The 13,897-nt window shown below is 45.3% G+C and overlaps 1 protein-coding gene across 4 annotated transcripts in view; it reads right to left on the bottom strand.

Moving 5' to 3' along the window:
• Positions 1-13,661, bottom strand: part of KIT (KIT proto-oncogene, receptor tyrosine kinase) — an 83,439-nt gene extending 69,778 nt beyond the window's left edge. For all 4 annotated transcript variants that reach the window (XM_068975680.1, XM_068975683.1, XM_068975681.1 and 1 more), the window contains exon 1: positions 13,595-13,661. In XM_068975680.1, the coding sequence (XP_068831781.1) occupies positions 13,595-13,661 (67 nt within the window). The remainder of the gene's footprint in view (positions 1-13,594) is intronic.
• Positions 13,662-13,897: the final 236 nt, after the last annotated feature.

Here is a 13,897-nt window from a genome sequence, read left to right as displayed (position 1 = left end):
CCAGGGAACTAAAGATCCCACAAGACACATGGCGCGGCCAAAAAGGGAAAACAAAACGGGAGGACGAAATGAAGAAGAAGAAAGACTGCTCCTGATCCAACTGCTGGAGCTGGATGATGGGTAGATGAGGGTTCGTTCCATTTGTCTCCATGTGTGAGATGGTCCCATAATTATTATAAACATGCCTGTGTACATGCTACGTCAATTCAGTCACGTCTGACTCTTTGTGACCCTACGGAACGTAGCCAACCAGGCTCCTCTGTCCGAAGAATTCTCCAGGCAAGAGTTCTACAGTGGGTTGCCATGCCCTCCAGGGGATCTTCCCGACCCAGGGATAGAACCCACATCTCTTAACATCTGCTATATTGGCAGGTAGGTTCTTTACCACTAGCACTACCTGTGAAGCCCCAGTATATATATATATACATACATACAAACACACACATATATATACACACTTACATTTCTGTGTATTTTTAAGGTATATATTTATATAGTCTTTAAAGTTATTGTGAGATCCAATTCCTCCATCTTGAAATAAAATGGCTGCTAATAAGTTTTCAAATAACCCAGGAAATAGCTGAGAAGTCACAGGCCCCTCTCTTGTTTTCTTCAACCCTTCCCTAGTCAACTGAGAGCAAACTTAAAGTGTATTACATTTAGGCCCTGATGCTCTCACCCAAAACAACAGGTGCTAATGAATGATGACGACACTGGATTTTTATTTTATTTCTATTCTCAGCTTAGAAACACTAGTCTTCCGTCAAATCTAGAGACAAAGCGCTTTAAAGCAACTGATTTCATAATTACTTAAGCACCCGCACTTGTATACCTAAGGCGGTTAGTTTCACCAGAATTGTTAACTGACACTGTCCCAAGCACGTGAGTACCCACCTTAATGCTGTCATTAAGTAACCACAGCTGTAGTCAGGGGGGAGGCCTTCTCTGCCACACACAACTCCTGGGGGTACCACTCGCCATCCCCAGTCTTCATCTTGGATTTTTTCCTGAGGATGGACACCACCACCACCAAAGGCAGCCCGAGTCCTACTCCGTGCCCAAGAGCGGACAGAGGAGGAGCTTTCCTGTCCTGTGTACCCAGAGTATCCATTCTCACTGGGGGCAGTCCTTGATTTGAAACTGGAGGGCTTATCACTTCATGGACCTCTGAAAGTTCATCCTAAGGCTAAAAGGCAAAGAAGTCATCCTGTCCTCTCATCCACGCTACTGCAGTTAACAGTGGAGTGGATACACCACGCCCAGCACGACAAGACAGTGGCTGAACTGTGTTTTAGTTTCTCCACGACCTGCGTGCTTTGTCAGACTCAAAGTGCTAAATACAGGTATCATTAGAAGCTGAAGATGGTCAATTTCAATAACAAAAAAAAAAGAAAGAAGGTGAAAAGGAGGTACAGAGCCTCCCGTCCTTGGAGACAGACTGGAGAACATTCAGCCTGCATCCCTGAAGCATCTCTCTCAGCTGTGAAAAACCATTCTGGTCCATTCGGAGGAAAAAATGGTTCCAAACCTACAGACGAATGACGGACTTTTGGCACATTCAAGGCTCTGCAGACTCCTGAGAAGTGAAGACATTCCCTGGCATTGTGGACACTTCTGTCACCCACTCTGGTACCTCCTTCATCAGTACAGTCTCATACCTGCTAGAGGCTGAAGTTACAAACACTAGAGCCATAACAAGCTGGGAGACTGGTATGTGGGGCACCACAGAGGCAGACAGGGCTCAGGAGACAAACATCTCACAAAGCTCCTCCTGAGTTGTCGCAACCCGGTTCCCTTCCCACACTCCCATCTCTCTCCATTTTGCCTCCTCTGGCCCCTCCTTCCCTGTGACCCCCAACCCTCTGAGAAATCTTGCCTTTCTTTACTTCCTTCTTTAATTGACCCTAATGCAAAACTGAAATAAATCTAAATAAAGCTGCTTTCTCACAAAGAGACCCTAGACCTTTTCTTTCTTCTGGGCTCTTTGTAAACCTGGGCTCATGAAAGGAAAAGAATTCACTAGAACATAAGCCCCCAAAGGACAAGGCTATTTGCCTGTTCATGGCTTTGCCCCTCCAGCATATCAATAATTATTTCTAAACAAATCTACAAATTCCTGGTAGATGTAGGGTCCACTGAAAAGATACTGAAGGGACGAAGAGAATGAAGCTGTAAACCTTAAGCGCTACAGCTTTATGCCCAGAGGTGCTGTTCCAAGATTTCCACATGGAGAGAGAAGCCACCTGCACCTGCCTGGATTGTGCTCACCTGCCTGGATTGTGCTCACCTGCCGACGGCAGGCTGCTCACTACCATAGCACTTTCGGCATCCTGGCTAGCCTCTCCTTGGAAGGCACTCATTCTGAAACTAAAGTGATCATTTAAAATAATATCCCTTGAAAATGCTGGAATGGAAATTAGGCTACGCATTCAGATCTCCTTAAAAAATTCATAAACCCTTCTACATATGCTAGTTTATTTTAAAAGACTGGAAAGAAGGGTTCTTTTTCATGAAAGTTAGCTAGAAACTTGCCTACAATTTCCCTGTAGTAAATATACTACACTAAAATAACAAGAAAACCACTTAAACATCCCAATTAACTGTTTTCAAGTGGCGATTCTAATGACGTATTTTTAGAGAAAGGATCCTAGTTTAATTTAACTAATGACGAAAAGCCTAAAGCCTGTGCGGTTTTACCAGGCTGTTTCTTGAGATGAAAATCTTCCATCAGCCATTAAAAGAGAAACCTACATTGTGAAGAACATGATGGAAACACATTTTTAACATTTTACAAACTATAAAACATGCTTTAAAAGGAGCCATAGTCTTTCCAAGTAGAATAATTCCCAATTTTTTAAACCACTTAGTCTTGTTTTCTTTAAAACATATCCCAGCCAAGTAGAAAAACAGCCAAAGGCTACACAAAACCACTAATATTTTCCCCAGAAGTCAAATCTACATTAGATCCGTTTCTATAAATACTTCCCCTCCAATAAAAAAGAGACACCAAACAATTAGTAAACCTGGTAACGCCTTTGTTCAAACCCTGCAAAGCAATTCCTCTGCTAAATCTGCATAGGCCATTATATTTAACTTACTGGCAGCCCTGATTGTTTTCAAGAATTTTAAAACGTCCTTTGAAATTATCTGAGTCACCTGGGGTAAAACCAAATTTTTTTTAAGAGATACAAAGGAAAAAGTAAGGATTTCTCCTCTTTTCATTTACCCTATTATTTTTTAATCCATTAGGTCAAGTACAAGGAATTCCCTGGAAAATACCATCATTCACATGTTTATCTCAAATAATAGATTTCCACCTCTCACAAACAGCTACCTCCTCCCCGAGGATCAGTGCTTTGGAAAGGGCAGTAAACCAGCACCTCTCATTACCTTTTAATTACCTTTTAATGCAGGGCTAGGGAATCCAGAGCAGATCAGAATTCTTTTCAAGGCTTGAGGGTTTTATTTGCTGCTGGGTTTGTTTGTTTGTTAAACAAATGAATTTACGCATATTTATGCACTAATTTATGTTACATACTTGAGTTACCATTATAATAAATATTTAAAATTTGTTAATAAGCTAAGACTCAAAGATTATCTCTTGCTACTATCAGATGTTGAGCATACAAAATCTGTGATCTTGGCTGGGGGCGGAGGTGGATAGGTAGGAAGGTAGAGAAGGGTAATCAACCCTGGACTTAAAAGCAACTCCAAGTACATATCCGTGGACCTACTCTGGATGCGCACTGTGCATACTGTGTGTGTATGTGTGTACGTGCACACGCGCACGTGCGTACACTGCGCATAGTGTATATGTGTGTGTTAGTTTCTCAGTCGTGTCTGACTCTTTGCGACTCCAGGCTCCTCTGTCCATGGGATTCTCTAAAGAATACTGGAGTGAGTTGCCATTTCCTCCTGCAGGGGATCTTCCCAACCCAAGGACTGAACCCGAGTCTCTTCACTCTCTGGCATTGGCAGGCAGGTTCTTTACTACTAGCGCCACCTAGCAAGCCCACAATATATGTAATACCATGCAAAAGTGAGATCTACACTCTTCCTAAAATTACTTCTCTGAGTAAGCACCTACTTGACCAGATGACATTTATAAAAAAATCTCATCACATATGGCATTATAGGAAATACTGCAATTACTGAAGAAAAACCCAGGTGCCCTAAAACTTATCCTATCTTGTATTCTGTTAGTCCCCACAGAGATTGTTTTCTACGGGAGTCTTTCAGCTGTCACCCTCTGCGTCTATTGTTCACATCCTGACCAATCGTGCCACTCTTCAAGGTTTAACTTGGCTTCCAAATCTTCCTTGCAATCAGCTATTCCTTCAGCCCAGTGCTATACATTATGTGTCTTACTTAGCTTCTGGACCCGAACTGTTAAAGTCTTATTATAAATTTTACTACATTAGCATCTACCTAGCACTTCTGTTTCCATAGATTCCCAGCTCCTTCAAGGCAGGAAATCACATCTCAGAAATCTTCATGCATGACGACATGACAGGTGTAATGATGTAATCAACGAGAGACTGCTGAATTGCAGTTCCATACCACATTCCCCTGCTGGATGGTGGGCTGATTTAACAACTGCCACTGAACCATGAACACCAAATGACCAAAGGGAAGGGGCAGATGCGAAGGGAAGTGAGAATGCTGGGCCAGCCCCAGAGCAAACAGTCCATCCCTGAGTAATCAAGGGGAAAGGGCTCCTTCATCCTTACAGACCTCAGCCTGTGTGCAGCATGGCTGACTGTGTCTCAGAATCACCAGTCAGTGGGGCAATCACAGAGCACAGCCATTCTTAGGTCAGGGCTAATTACGGCTGATTATAGATTACTTTAGACCTCAGACTTCCTTGTTTTTATTCTGGCCCTCAGCTTAAGCTATAGCACTGTACAATTCATTGGTGGTTATTTTCACCACCCCCACCTCCAATACATCAATCAATAACCCAATTTTAGGTGCAAGTTCTTTATTAGCTACCTTCAACATAAGCAAAAATTGTGAAGATCCTGTTAGTCTACTCAGAACTGATGAGAAACCCTCCACAGCCACGGCAGTGAAGGGGCTGGTTATTTTATTTAGCAAAGATTTCAGGTCGGCCCCTAAAAAGTCATCACACCAACTGAGGGATGCAGGACGTAATCATTTAAAGACAAAAATTACTTACTTGGCTTTTGTCATACCTGCAGCCAAGACCCTATAACTAGTTCTGGTAACACAATAAAGTCTTTCCAACCTTTCCAATCAAAGGATTTTCCACAGACACACACACACACACACACACAAAAAAACCTGACTTCCCTTCTGGGGCAATTTAAACTAGTCTTATTTAGTCCCATTCTTCACTCATATTCTGCAAATATTTGAAGACTGTCATTCACTAAACCTCCCTTCACCTTATCTTCTTCAGGCTTAATAAATCCAATTTCTTTAAGTTGCTTTCAAAGGGCCTATTTCCCAAAGCTTTAATCAACTCTATATCCTCTTCTATACCTAAAACATCCATTTTATTCTCTGAGAAAACCAATAAACATACTTTTTAAATGGTCTAATGCAGAGAATAAATGCAGAATTATCTTCCTGTCATCGATTTCTTTCCAGGAAAATTTACTTTTCATTACATGACTAACTGGTACACAACACACAATTCTTTCTAATCCCCAAAACCTACTGTAACATTACAGAGCCATGTTTTGTTGACCTTTGGAGCTTAAGTTTTGTTTTTCACTTGGACCTGACCCTAAGAAGAATTTCATTTATATCTGTCGTCGTTTCTGTGAAATTGGCCTTCAAGAAAATGCAGTCTGTAAGTAACCAAAGAACAACATAGCATCACATGCCCTCTTTCAAAAGGGCTCATCCCCTTAGCTTTATTTCTGTGAATTCCATAGCACCCCCAGTGCCGTTACCACACCCACAGCAACTCCTGTTCCCCCCCTCACTATCTCATCAGTGACTGGCAAATCCGAGATGCCTGTAAATTGGCCAAGTGAATTAACCAAGTCTGCCACCTTTATCTTCCTCTTATTTCTAAAGTGTTTCTCTTTCTCTCCAGGGCATGCACTCTAACACTCAAGTGCTCAGTTCTTCATCCAAAGACCATCTAATCATCTAAAGAGTGTGACTGATGGACCCCTGCCCAGCTCCCCACTAACATCTAACGCTCAAAGCCTTAACTCCACTCTAACAGAGGCTCAGAAACTCTCCCTTAGGTATTTGTACACCCATGTTCATAATAGCATTCTTCACAATTGCCAAAAGGGGGAAGCCAAGTGTTCACTGATGGATGAATGGATAAACTGTGGTAGACACGTCCATGTACATGCACTGCCTTCCTTAAAAAGGAAGGAAATTCCGACATGCACGACCACATGGTGGTGGTGTAGTCACCAAGTCGTGTCTGACTCTGCAACCCCATGGACTGTAGCCCACCAGGCCCCTCTGTCCATGGAATTCTCCAGGTAAGAATACTGGAGTGGGTTGCCATTTCCTTCTGCAGGGGATCTTCGCAACCCAGGAATCGAACAAGGCAAATTCTTTACTGGACTGAGCTATGAGGGAAGCCCTGAACCTTGAAGACAGTATGCTAAATGAAATAAGCCAGTCACAAAGACAAGTACTGAATGATTTCTCCTATTTGAGGTCCACAGAGCGTCACAGTCGTACAGACAGAAAAGTAGAATGATGGTTGCCAGGGGCTGGCGGACTGTTTCATGGGTTGAGAGCGCTAGGTTTTTGTAAGATGACAGTGTTCTATCTTAAATAACAATGTGAAGATAATACCACTGAGCTGTACATCAAAAAATGTTTACGATGGTAAACTTTACATGTATTTTACTAAAACTTACACACACACACACACACTCCTTAGTTTCAGCTGCCCACAGCAAGGGGGTGCGCAAGTTTTTGGAGCTGGCTGAGGAGTGTGCATTAGAACAAAATGGTGGAGCAAACAGCCCTGGACTAGTGAGCAAAGCTGGGAGGGCCACTACTGGGTCAAGTCTACCGTAGCCTTGACTACAAGAGTATTTGCAGAATCTGGACCAAACCCAACACTAACATGACCCTCCCCCACCAATGATCCTTGAGGCTAACCAAAGTCCACCTTTCCAGCCTCTTCCCGCCAATTCCTTCCCCCTAGTCCTAACAGGAATTGAATCTTCAAATAAGATCTTAATCTCTTGCTCCCTCTTTCAGCAGTTTTTTTTTCCAATACAAGCCTCAACCACAGACACTCTGCCCTCCTTTAAAGTGTAGAACTTAATGTCAATATTATCTCCCATATGGACACTTTTACAGATCCCTGATCTATCACATGCCCACCAAGATGTAAACTCCTCTCCTTTGAAATACTGCCTGGGTACTCTGCACTCATGACACCAAATTCTACTTTGAATTGATGGTTCTGCTCTCACTTTATTCCTCCGCAGTCCAGGAGTCCACACGTACAGTACCTGCAAGGACCAAAGCATAGGGGTTGATCATCCTTTGCCAAACTGAATCTGAAACGTTGACTGAGCAAAGCTCTATACAAGTGCTGGAGAACAGGCGAGAGTTCAAACTAGTATTGACTCAGCACTGCTGTGTGTCCAGTACTGGGGGCAACGGACAAGCCCAGCTTGGTCCTTCAACGGCTAGAGAAGAACCTCTTACAGTCGCGGAGGAGCCTCTCCCTCTCAAGGCTTTCTCTCAATGCCACTTTACAAGGCATAGGATTCAGGGACCCTCTGTGAGCTATACTTACTTATTCACGTTGAGAAAATGGCTATCTACAGAACTTTCCCTTCCTAAACTTTTATCCAGAAAGCTGCACCCCCTTTTATAGAAAGCAGCTATGAATAAGGTTAAACAGAATCAGGGAGGGAACTATGCACAACGCTAACTGAATCTTTAAAAAAATTAAAAAAAAAAAAAAACAAGACATTAAATGGATAAGCTTCAGGACTTCCCTGGTGGCCCAGTGGTGAAGACTCCATGCTTTCACTGCAGCAGGTGCAGGTTCCATCTCCGGTCAGGGAATTAAGATCCCACATACCTCTCCATGAGGTCTAAAATATACATATAAAAGTAAAAAAAAAATGGTAAATGGATAAACTTCATCTTGATCTGGGCTTCCCTGGTGGCTCAGATGGTAAAGAATTTGCCTGCAATGCAGGAGACTCGGGTTCAATCCTGGGTCCGGAAGATTCCTTGGAGAAAGGAATGGCAACCCACTCCAGTATTCCTGCCCCATTCCAGTATTTCTGGAGAATTCCATGGACAGAGGAGCCTGGTGGGCTACACACCATGGGGTCGCAAAGAGTTGGACCCGACTTGATTAATAACTCGTCTTGATTAATACTAAGACAAACCCCTCTATATAACTTGGGTTTAAACCATTTCTGAATTTCTTTCCTAAGAGACAAAGCTGAAAAAGAAACATTAAAATCAGCCTGGTGGTGGCGTTCCCATGTTTTCCCTGTAAGGGACGCTATGCAAAAAGTGTTTTCTGCATAATCTAATTTTCTCCTTTTAGTAGCCCTATGCCATCATTCCCATTTTACAGGTGAGGAAATGAAGCTTGATCGAGGAGAAGGGTCTCATCCCAGGCCACAGAGCTGGCAAGAGGTGGAACTGAATAAAAACCCAGCTTGTCAATTTCAGAGCCCAAGCTCTTAACTGGGATGCCATATACCCTGAATAGCAATTTCGCATAAACTTTAAAGTTCGCAAACGCCTTAAAAACATAGCTGTCAGAAAGGTATACAGCCAAAGATATCTAGCAAAATCACTTCATAACTAAAAGGTAAGCATAAGATGAATGGAAAAAATTAGGAGGGATAAATATTTTCACTGGAGAAATCTGGGGTTTTTTTTCCTCCTGAGTAAAAAATAGTCCAAGATCTGTTCAATCTCTAAGACTAGTGATTCCCAACTGTCATGTCAAAAGCTATATAAAATTCAAGACAAAAATTAAAGTTTATTTCATTTTAAAAGTTGTCAAAATCTGTTGGTATCTGCATGCAAGGATTATAAAGAGAAATAGTCAAATTCTACACATTTATGAAGTTTCTTCATTTGTTAGGTGGCTATCCCATCCCATACCCTGCGCCAAGTATTTTTACAATAATTTGTTTCTAATCTTTAAAGTAATCATATTAGAGAAGGCATTAATCCCATTTTAGGGATATCAATAATTTCTAATTTATAGATAATTACGTATTAAACTTGACATGTATTGAGTTTGTACCATGAGTGTGCCAGGCAGCACCATGCTAAAAACTTTATATGTAGCCACACACTTACTGACACAGAGAGGTTAAGTAATTTTCCCAACGTCACACAGCTAAAGACTAGGATGAAAGACGGAAGCTCAGCAAGAGTAAGCAATTCGTTCCAAGGTCACAAAGCTGTCAGTCATGGAGTCAGCCAGACTAAGACAAGGCTGTCTTCATTGCTTAGGCCTGTGCTCCTTCCACAAGGTACCTGCAATATCCCACCTGTGCTCACTGGAGCCCAAGGCTAAACGCCTAAAAGCCTGACTGGCAGTGGAGAGGGATTGTCTAGGTCCCATGTAAAGAGGCAATTTCCAACTCTTCAAGAGAATTGAGAAATCTAGATTTTGATACAAATTCTCCATATTTTAAATACTTTCCCAGTATTTTCTAAAAAAGTATTATGTGAGCCAAATAAAACACATCCAAGTAAGGACTATCAGTTTATAATTAAGTGTCTGAAATCAAAAGATGGGCTGTCTCAGGTCCAAAATGTCAGAAACCAGAGCTGCTAAGCCAGGCTTATTCAAAAGTCCCCTCTACTTTCAGCAGTGATTTACACTGAATTCACTCTATATTCAAACTTTAACTCCCTTGTAGGCCCTCTTCACTCTGGATTTGCAGCCATAAAAATATCTATTCAAGTTACAGTGACCACGTGTGAAATTTTGCATGCCTAAGATTTCTTCAAATGTCTTTCGGTGCCTGTTTTTAAAAAGACACCAAACATGAACACAGCAACATTCAGCACTTCCCTAGCCTGTCGGCTGGTTAAACTAAATTCATTCTGGAAAATACCGCTGCAGCCTTGACCATTGCCTTGAGGGGTTCCCGCACTGCAGTTCAGCTTCAAGAACTCCGCTCAGGACACCATGGCTCATTTCCTGGTATCCTTTAATCAGCTGTGGAGACTTGAGGAAATGAGTCAAAATCCTAAGGGCAACTTTTAGTGGCCGTCAACAACAGCAGCAAAATCCATCACAACAACATCTGTACATAAACGTGCTCCAAGGGAAGCCCACAGAATAATCTGGCACACCATTTGTTTGGGGGTGAGAAAGGTTTTGAGTGGTGAACTAACTGCATTATAACTCATGGTGCTCATCCAGGGTAAACGGCCAATGGTGTTATCCACCACTAGGGGTTTTCTCTCTCACAAGTTCACCACAAGTATACAATGCAAAGACCACTTTTTTTTTAATATACAGGGGGGATGGAAAAAAAATTTCAACTAACATGCATCATCATTTTAGAGACAGCACATCTTCATTTTGGAGGGATTCTAACTGGAACAGGACAGTTCACACCTAAAACCCTCATGCTGTGCTAAGTCCCTTCAGCCATGTCCAGCTCTTCTCGACCCCATGGACTGTAGCCCGCCAGGCTACTCTGTTCATGGGACTCTCCAGGCAAGAACACTGGAGTGGGTGCCCTCATACCCAGCGTCAAAAGGGGAGCTATCATACATACATATCATACATAGTCCTGGGGAGCTATCACTGAATAACTCCCCCTTCGATGAAACTTCCCTCAAATTGAGAACTCTAACTCAGACACCCTGCAACAGGCAATTCAAGGTCTTTTTTCACCAACATTGGGAAGGTAATAATCTTGACCAGCCTATATTCCCAGAACCTCCAACAATGCCTAGCATATGATATATAATAGTTTCAAATAAATCTCACTTTACAACTGATTGAGAAATCATGTGAATGGATATACACCTGGGCAGATGGAGCCAATCTCAGGCTTTACCACTGATTATTGTGGGAACCCTGGGTTATTCTCAGCCAGTTTCTCCAGATTTGGTAGGGATGGTAACAGGACTACCTCCAAGGCTTATCGAGGGGACTGGAAATTTCAGGCAATGGAACCCAACACAGGACCTGGCACTAATGTGAAATTTAAGGCACACTAGAAAAACGTGTTGCAATAACACAGCATGAGTGATTTATAAAGTCTTGAGGGAAAAAAAAATGTGTGGATGGGTGGGAGAGACCAGAGAGGGCATTAAATGAATTATCTGGGTTTCTTGTATAAAACCGTCATGTTATTTCCAGCAGGATAATCCAGAATGTTCTGTGTCCAGCTGCTGAGAATGACTCTAGCCTCACACCTGCAGGAACGAGGGCAGGGTATGATTCACTATTCCTTGCAGGTTCATCCTGCTGGGTACAGGAGCTGTAAACACTGCGGGGGGCGGGGGTGCTGGAAATGGAGGATCCTGCGGAGTGGGCACCTCCTAGCCCTCAAAGGGAAACTGTAGGCGAGCATGTGAGAGAACAGACACCTCGCTGCTTTAACCAGAGGCAGGCGAGTAGGGTACCACCAAGGAGTCTCTGTGACCAGGAGAGGCAGCGGAATTTCAAGGAGGCAGGAAGGATTCAGGGAAAGAGCTCAGAAGTAGAGAGACTATGCTCACGAGACTGAAAGAGGAGACTTTGGGACCCAAAGGATCCTTCATGGTGCAGACCCCTCACTACCCTGTGGAGGACCCTGTGCTCCCCTGAGTTTAAGGGACTGGTACAATGGCAGGCAGCCAATAAAAGCTGAGAAAGAACCAGAAAGGCAGCACGAGCTTTTGTCACTATACCACACTGCCCCCCATGAGCCAGACCTTAAAATCCCCTCTGCCAAAAAATTCTCTAGGATGGCGCAGGCTAATTCTGAGGAAGAAGGAAGCTATTCATTTAATTTTCTAAAAAATGGGAAACAGTCTGTGTGGTGGTTCTTGTTCCCCCCTCAGGTCCATTGCACATGTCTTAAATGAAATTAAAATATCAAGGCACCAGGACATAAGGGACCAAACATCTCATTTGAAGCTTAGGCAGTCAAACAAGCCACCGGAACCCGGCCACTCGTCATGATCCTTCCTACCTCTCTTCCCCAACAGGAAAGCCCTCACAATGCCTCAAGATTTTATGGGAAAACTGACCAGCAGAAAGAAAACTGACGAGACAGTTCCACAATAGTTCATAGCGATGCTTCCTCTGGAGCCCTTGAATTCCAGTTCAGACTCACTTTCTATCCTAACATCATCAAGTTAGCCTTAAGGGTTAAAAAAAAAAATGACGTGGGAAATAGTAGAGCTTCAGGGGGTTAGCTGCGCGACTTGCACTCGCTTGCGCACCAGAGACACCCAGAAAAAGAAAGAGGGGGCAGGAATGTGATTGAGGGCTTCCAGGAGTCTACAAATCCTCCTCCTCCACCTGAAGACCCAAGTTCCCGCGCAGATATAACCGATTTTCACAACAGCTTTAAGATTTAAGTAAGATTTGCTGAAAGTTCCACTCCATCTCCCACCCCCCACCTCGGGCAGCCGTTGAGTAAATCACGCGAGAGGCTGTGTTGCGATTCTCAATATTCCCAAAGAAAACAGGGACCTGGGATTAGAGGTCGCAGACACCGAAGGGGCTCGCAGAGCCCCGTCAACCTGGCCTGGCGCGGGCGGCGGCTGGGGTCGGGGACCGCAATGTCTAGGCGCGCCATCCCTGTCTCCCCCGGGAGCAGGCAGCAAACGCAGCCACCAGCCGCTCCGAGGCGCGTTGCAGGAAAGAAACGGCACGCGGCAGAAAGGGGCGAGCCTCGGGCACGGGATATACAAAAGCAAAGTCTGCAACCTAGCGGCTGCTTTCCACACCCCCGCCCAAGTTGTCTCCGGAGCCGCACCTCCAGGTTCGCGGCCACAGAGCCGCAAGCTTCCCCCCTGCTAAAAGCATAACCCGGGAACCCGAGGACGCCGCAGCCTTCGACTCCGGTCCAGCGTGGCGCCTGGAACAGACGAGGCAGCGGGTGCGTCCCCGGCTCTGGGGCACAAAGAGCGCCGCGGTTTGGAAGGCAGCCGCTGCAGAGCAAAGAAAAGGCTCTCCTACAACTTCGCCCTCGGCGCGGCTGAGAACCTGCGGGCCGGTTCTCACGCACAACTTTTAACAAAAGGATGCAACCGCCGCGCCTCAGCCGGCGGAGATAACGCGCTGCGTGAGAACTCCCTCGCCGCCCGCCTCTGACCCCGCTCAGCTCGCCCTCCTCACAAAAGCAGCCCTAAACTCACACACAACCCGCTGCCCTCAGCGTAAGCCCCTCGCCGCCCGCCTTCCTGAAAGACTCGCAGCTCAGCGCCCCCACCACCGGCTGAGGAGGGCTCCCGGCGCAGGTGAGCAGGGCAGGGCGCAGTAGAGTCCCGGGGCCGCCCCGAATCTTCCCGAAACTGAAACGCACCGGCAGCCACCTCTCCCCAGCCACCCCAACGTATTCGGACCCTAACGGGGCACAGGCTGCGCCGGGGGGAGGGGGGAGGCGCGGTCCGAGTACCCGCAGCGCCCTCCCACCTGTCTGGACGAGGAGCAGGAGCAGCAGAACGAAGAGGAAATCCCAGGCGCCGCGAGCGCCTCTCATCGCGGTGGCTGCGCTGGGACCGGAGCTCTGTTCCACGTTCCGGCTCTAGCCCGAGTGCCGGGAGCGCGGCAAAGCCGAGCCCCCAGAGCCGCGAGCGCCAAGCCGCGGCCGCTCCTCCCAGCGCCCTCCCCCTGCGCGACGGCCACGCCCCTTCTGCGCGCCCCTCCTCGCCTTGCTCTGGGTCTAGCTCCCTGGCGGCGGTGTCTGACCCCTGTTCTTTCGAGGTGCTGATCCCG

Source organism: Capricornis sumatraensis, chromosome 7 (genome assembly GCF_032405125.1).
Source record: "Capricornis sumatraensis isolate serow.1 chromosome 7, serow.2, whole genome shotgun sequence".
NCBI lineage: Eukaryota > Metazoa > Chordata > Mammalia > Artiodactyla > Bovidae > Capricornis > Capricornis sumatraensis.
Note: the sequence above shows the minus strand (reverse complement) of the source record. Positions and strands in the feature narration are given on the sequence as shown.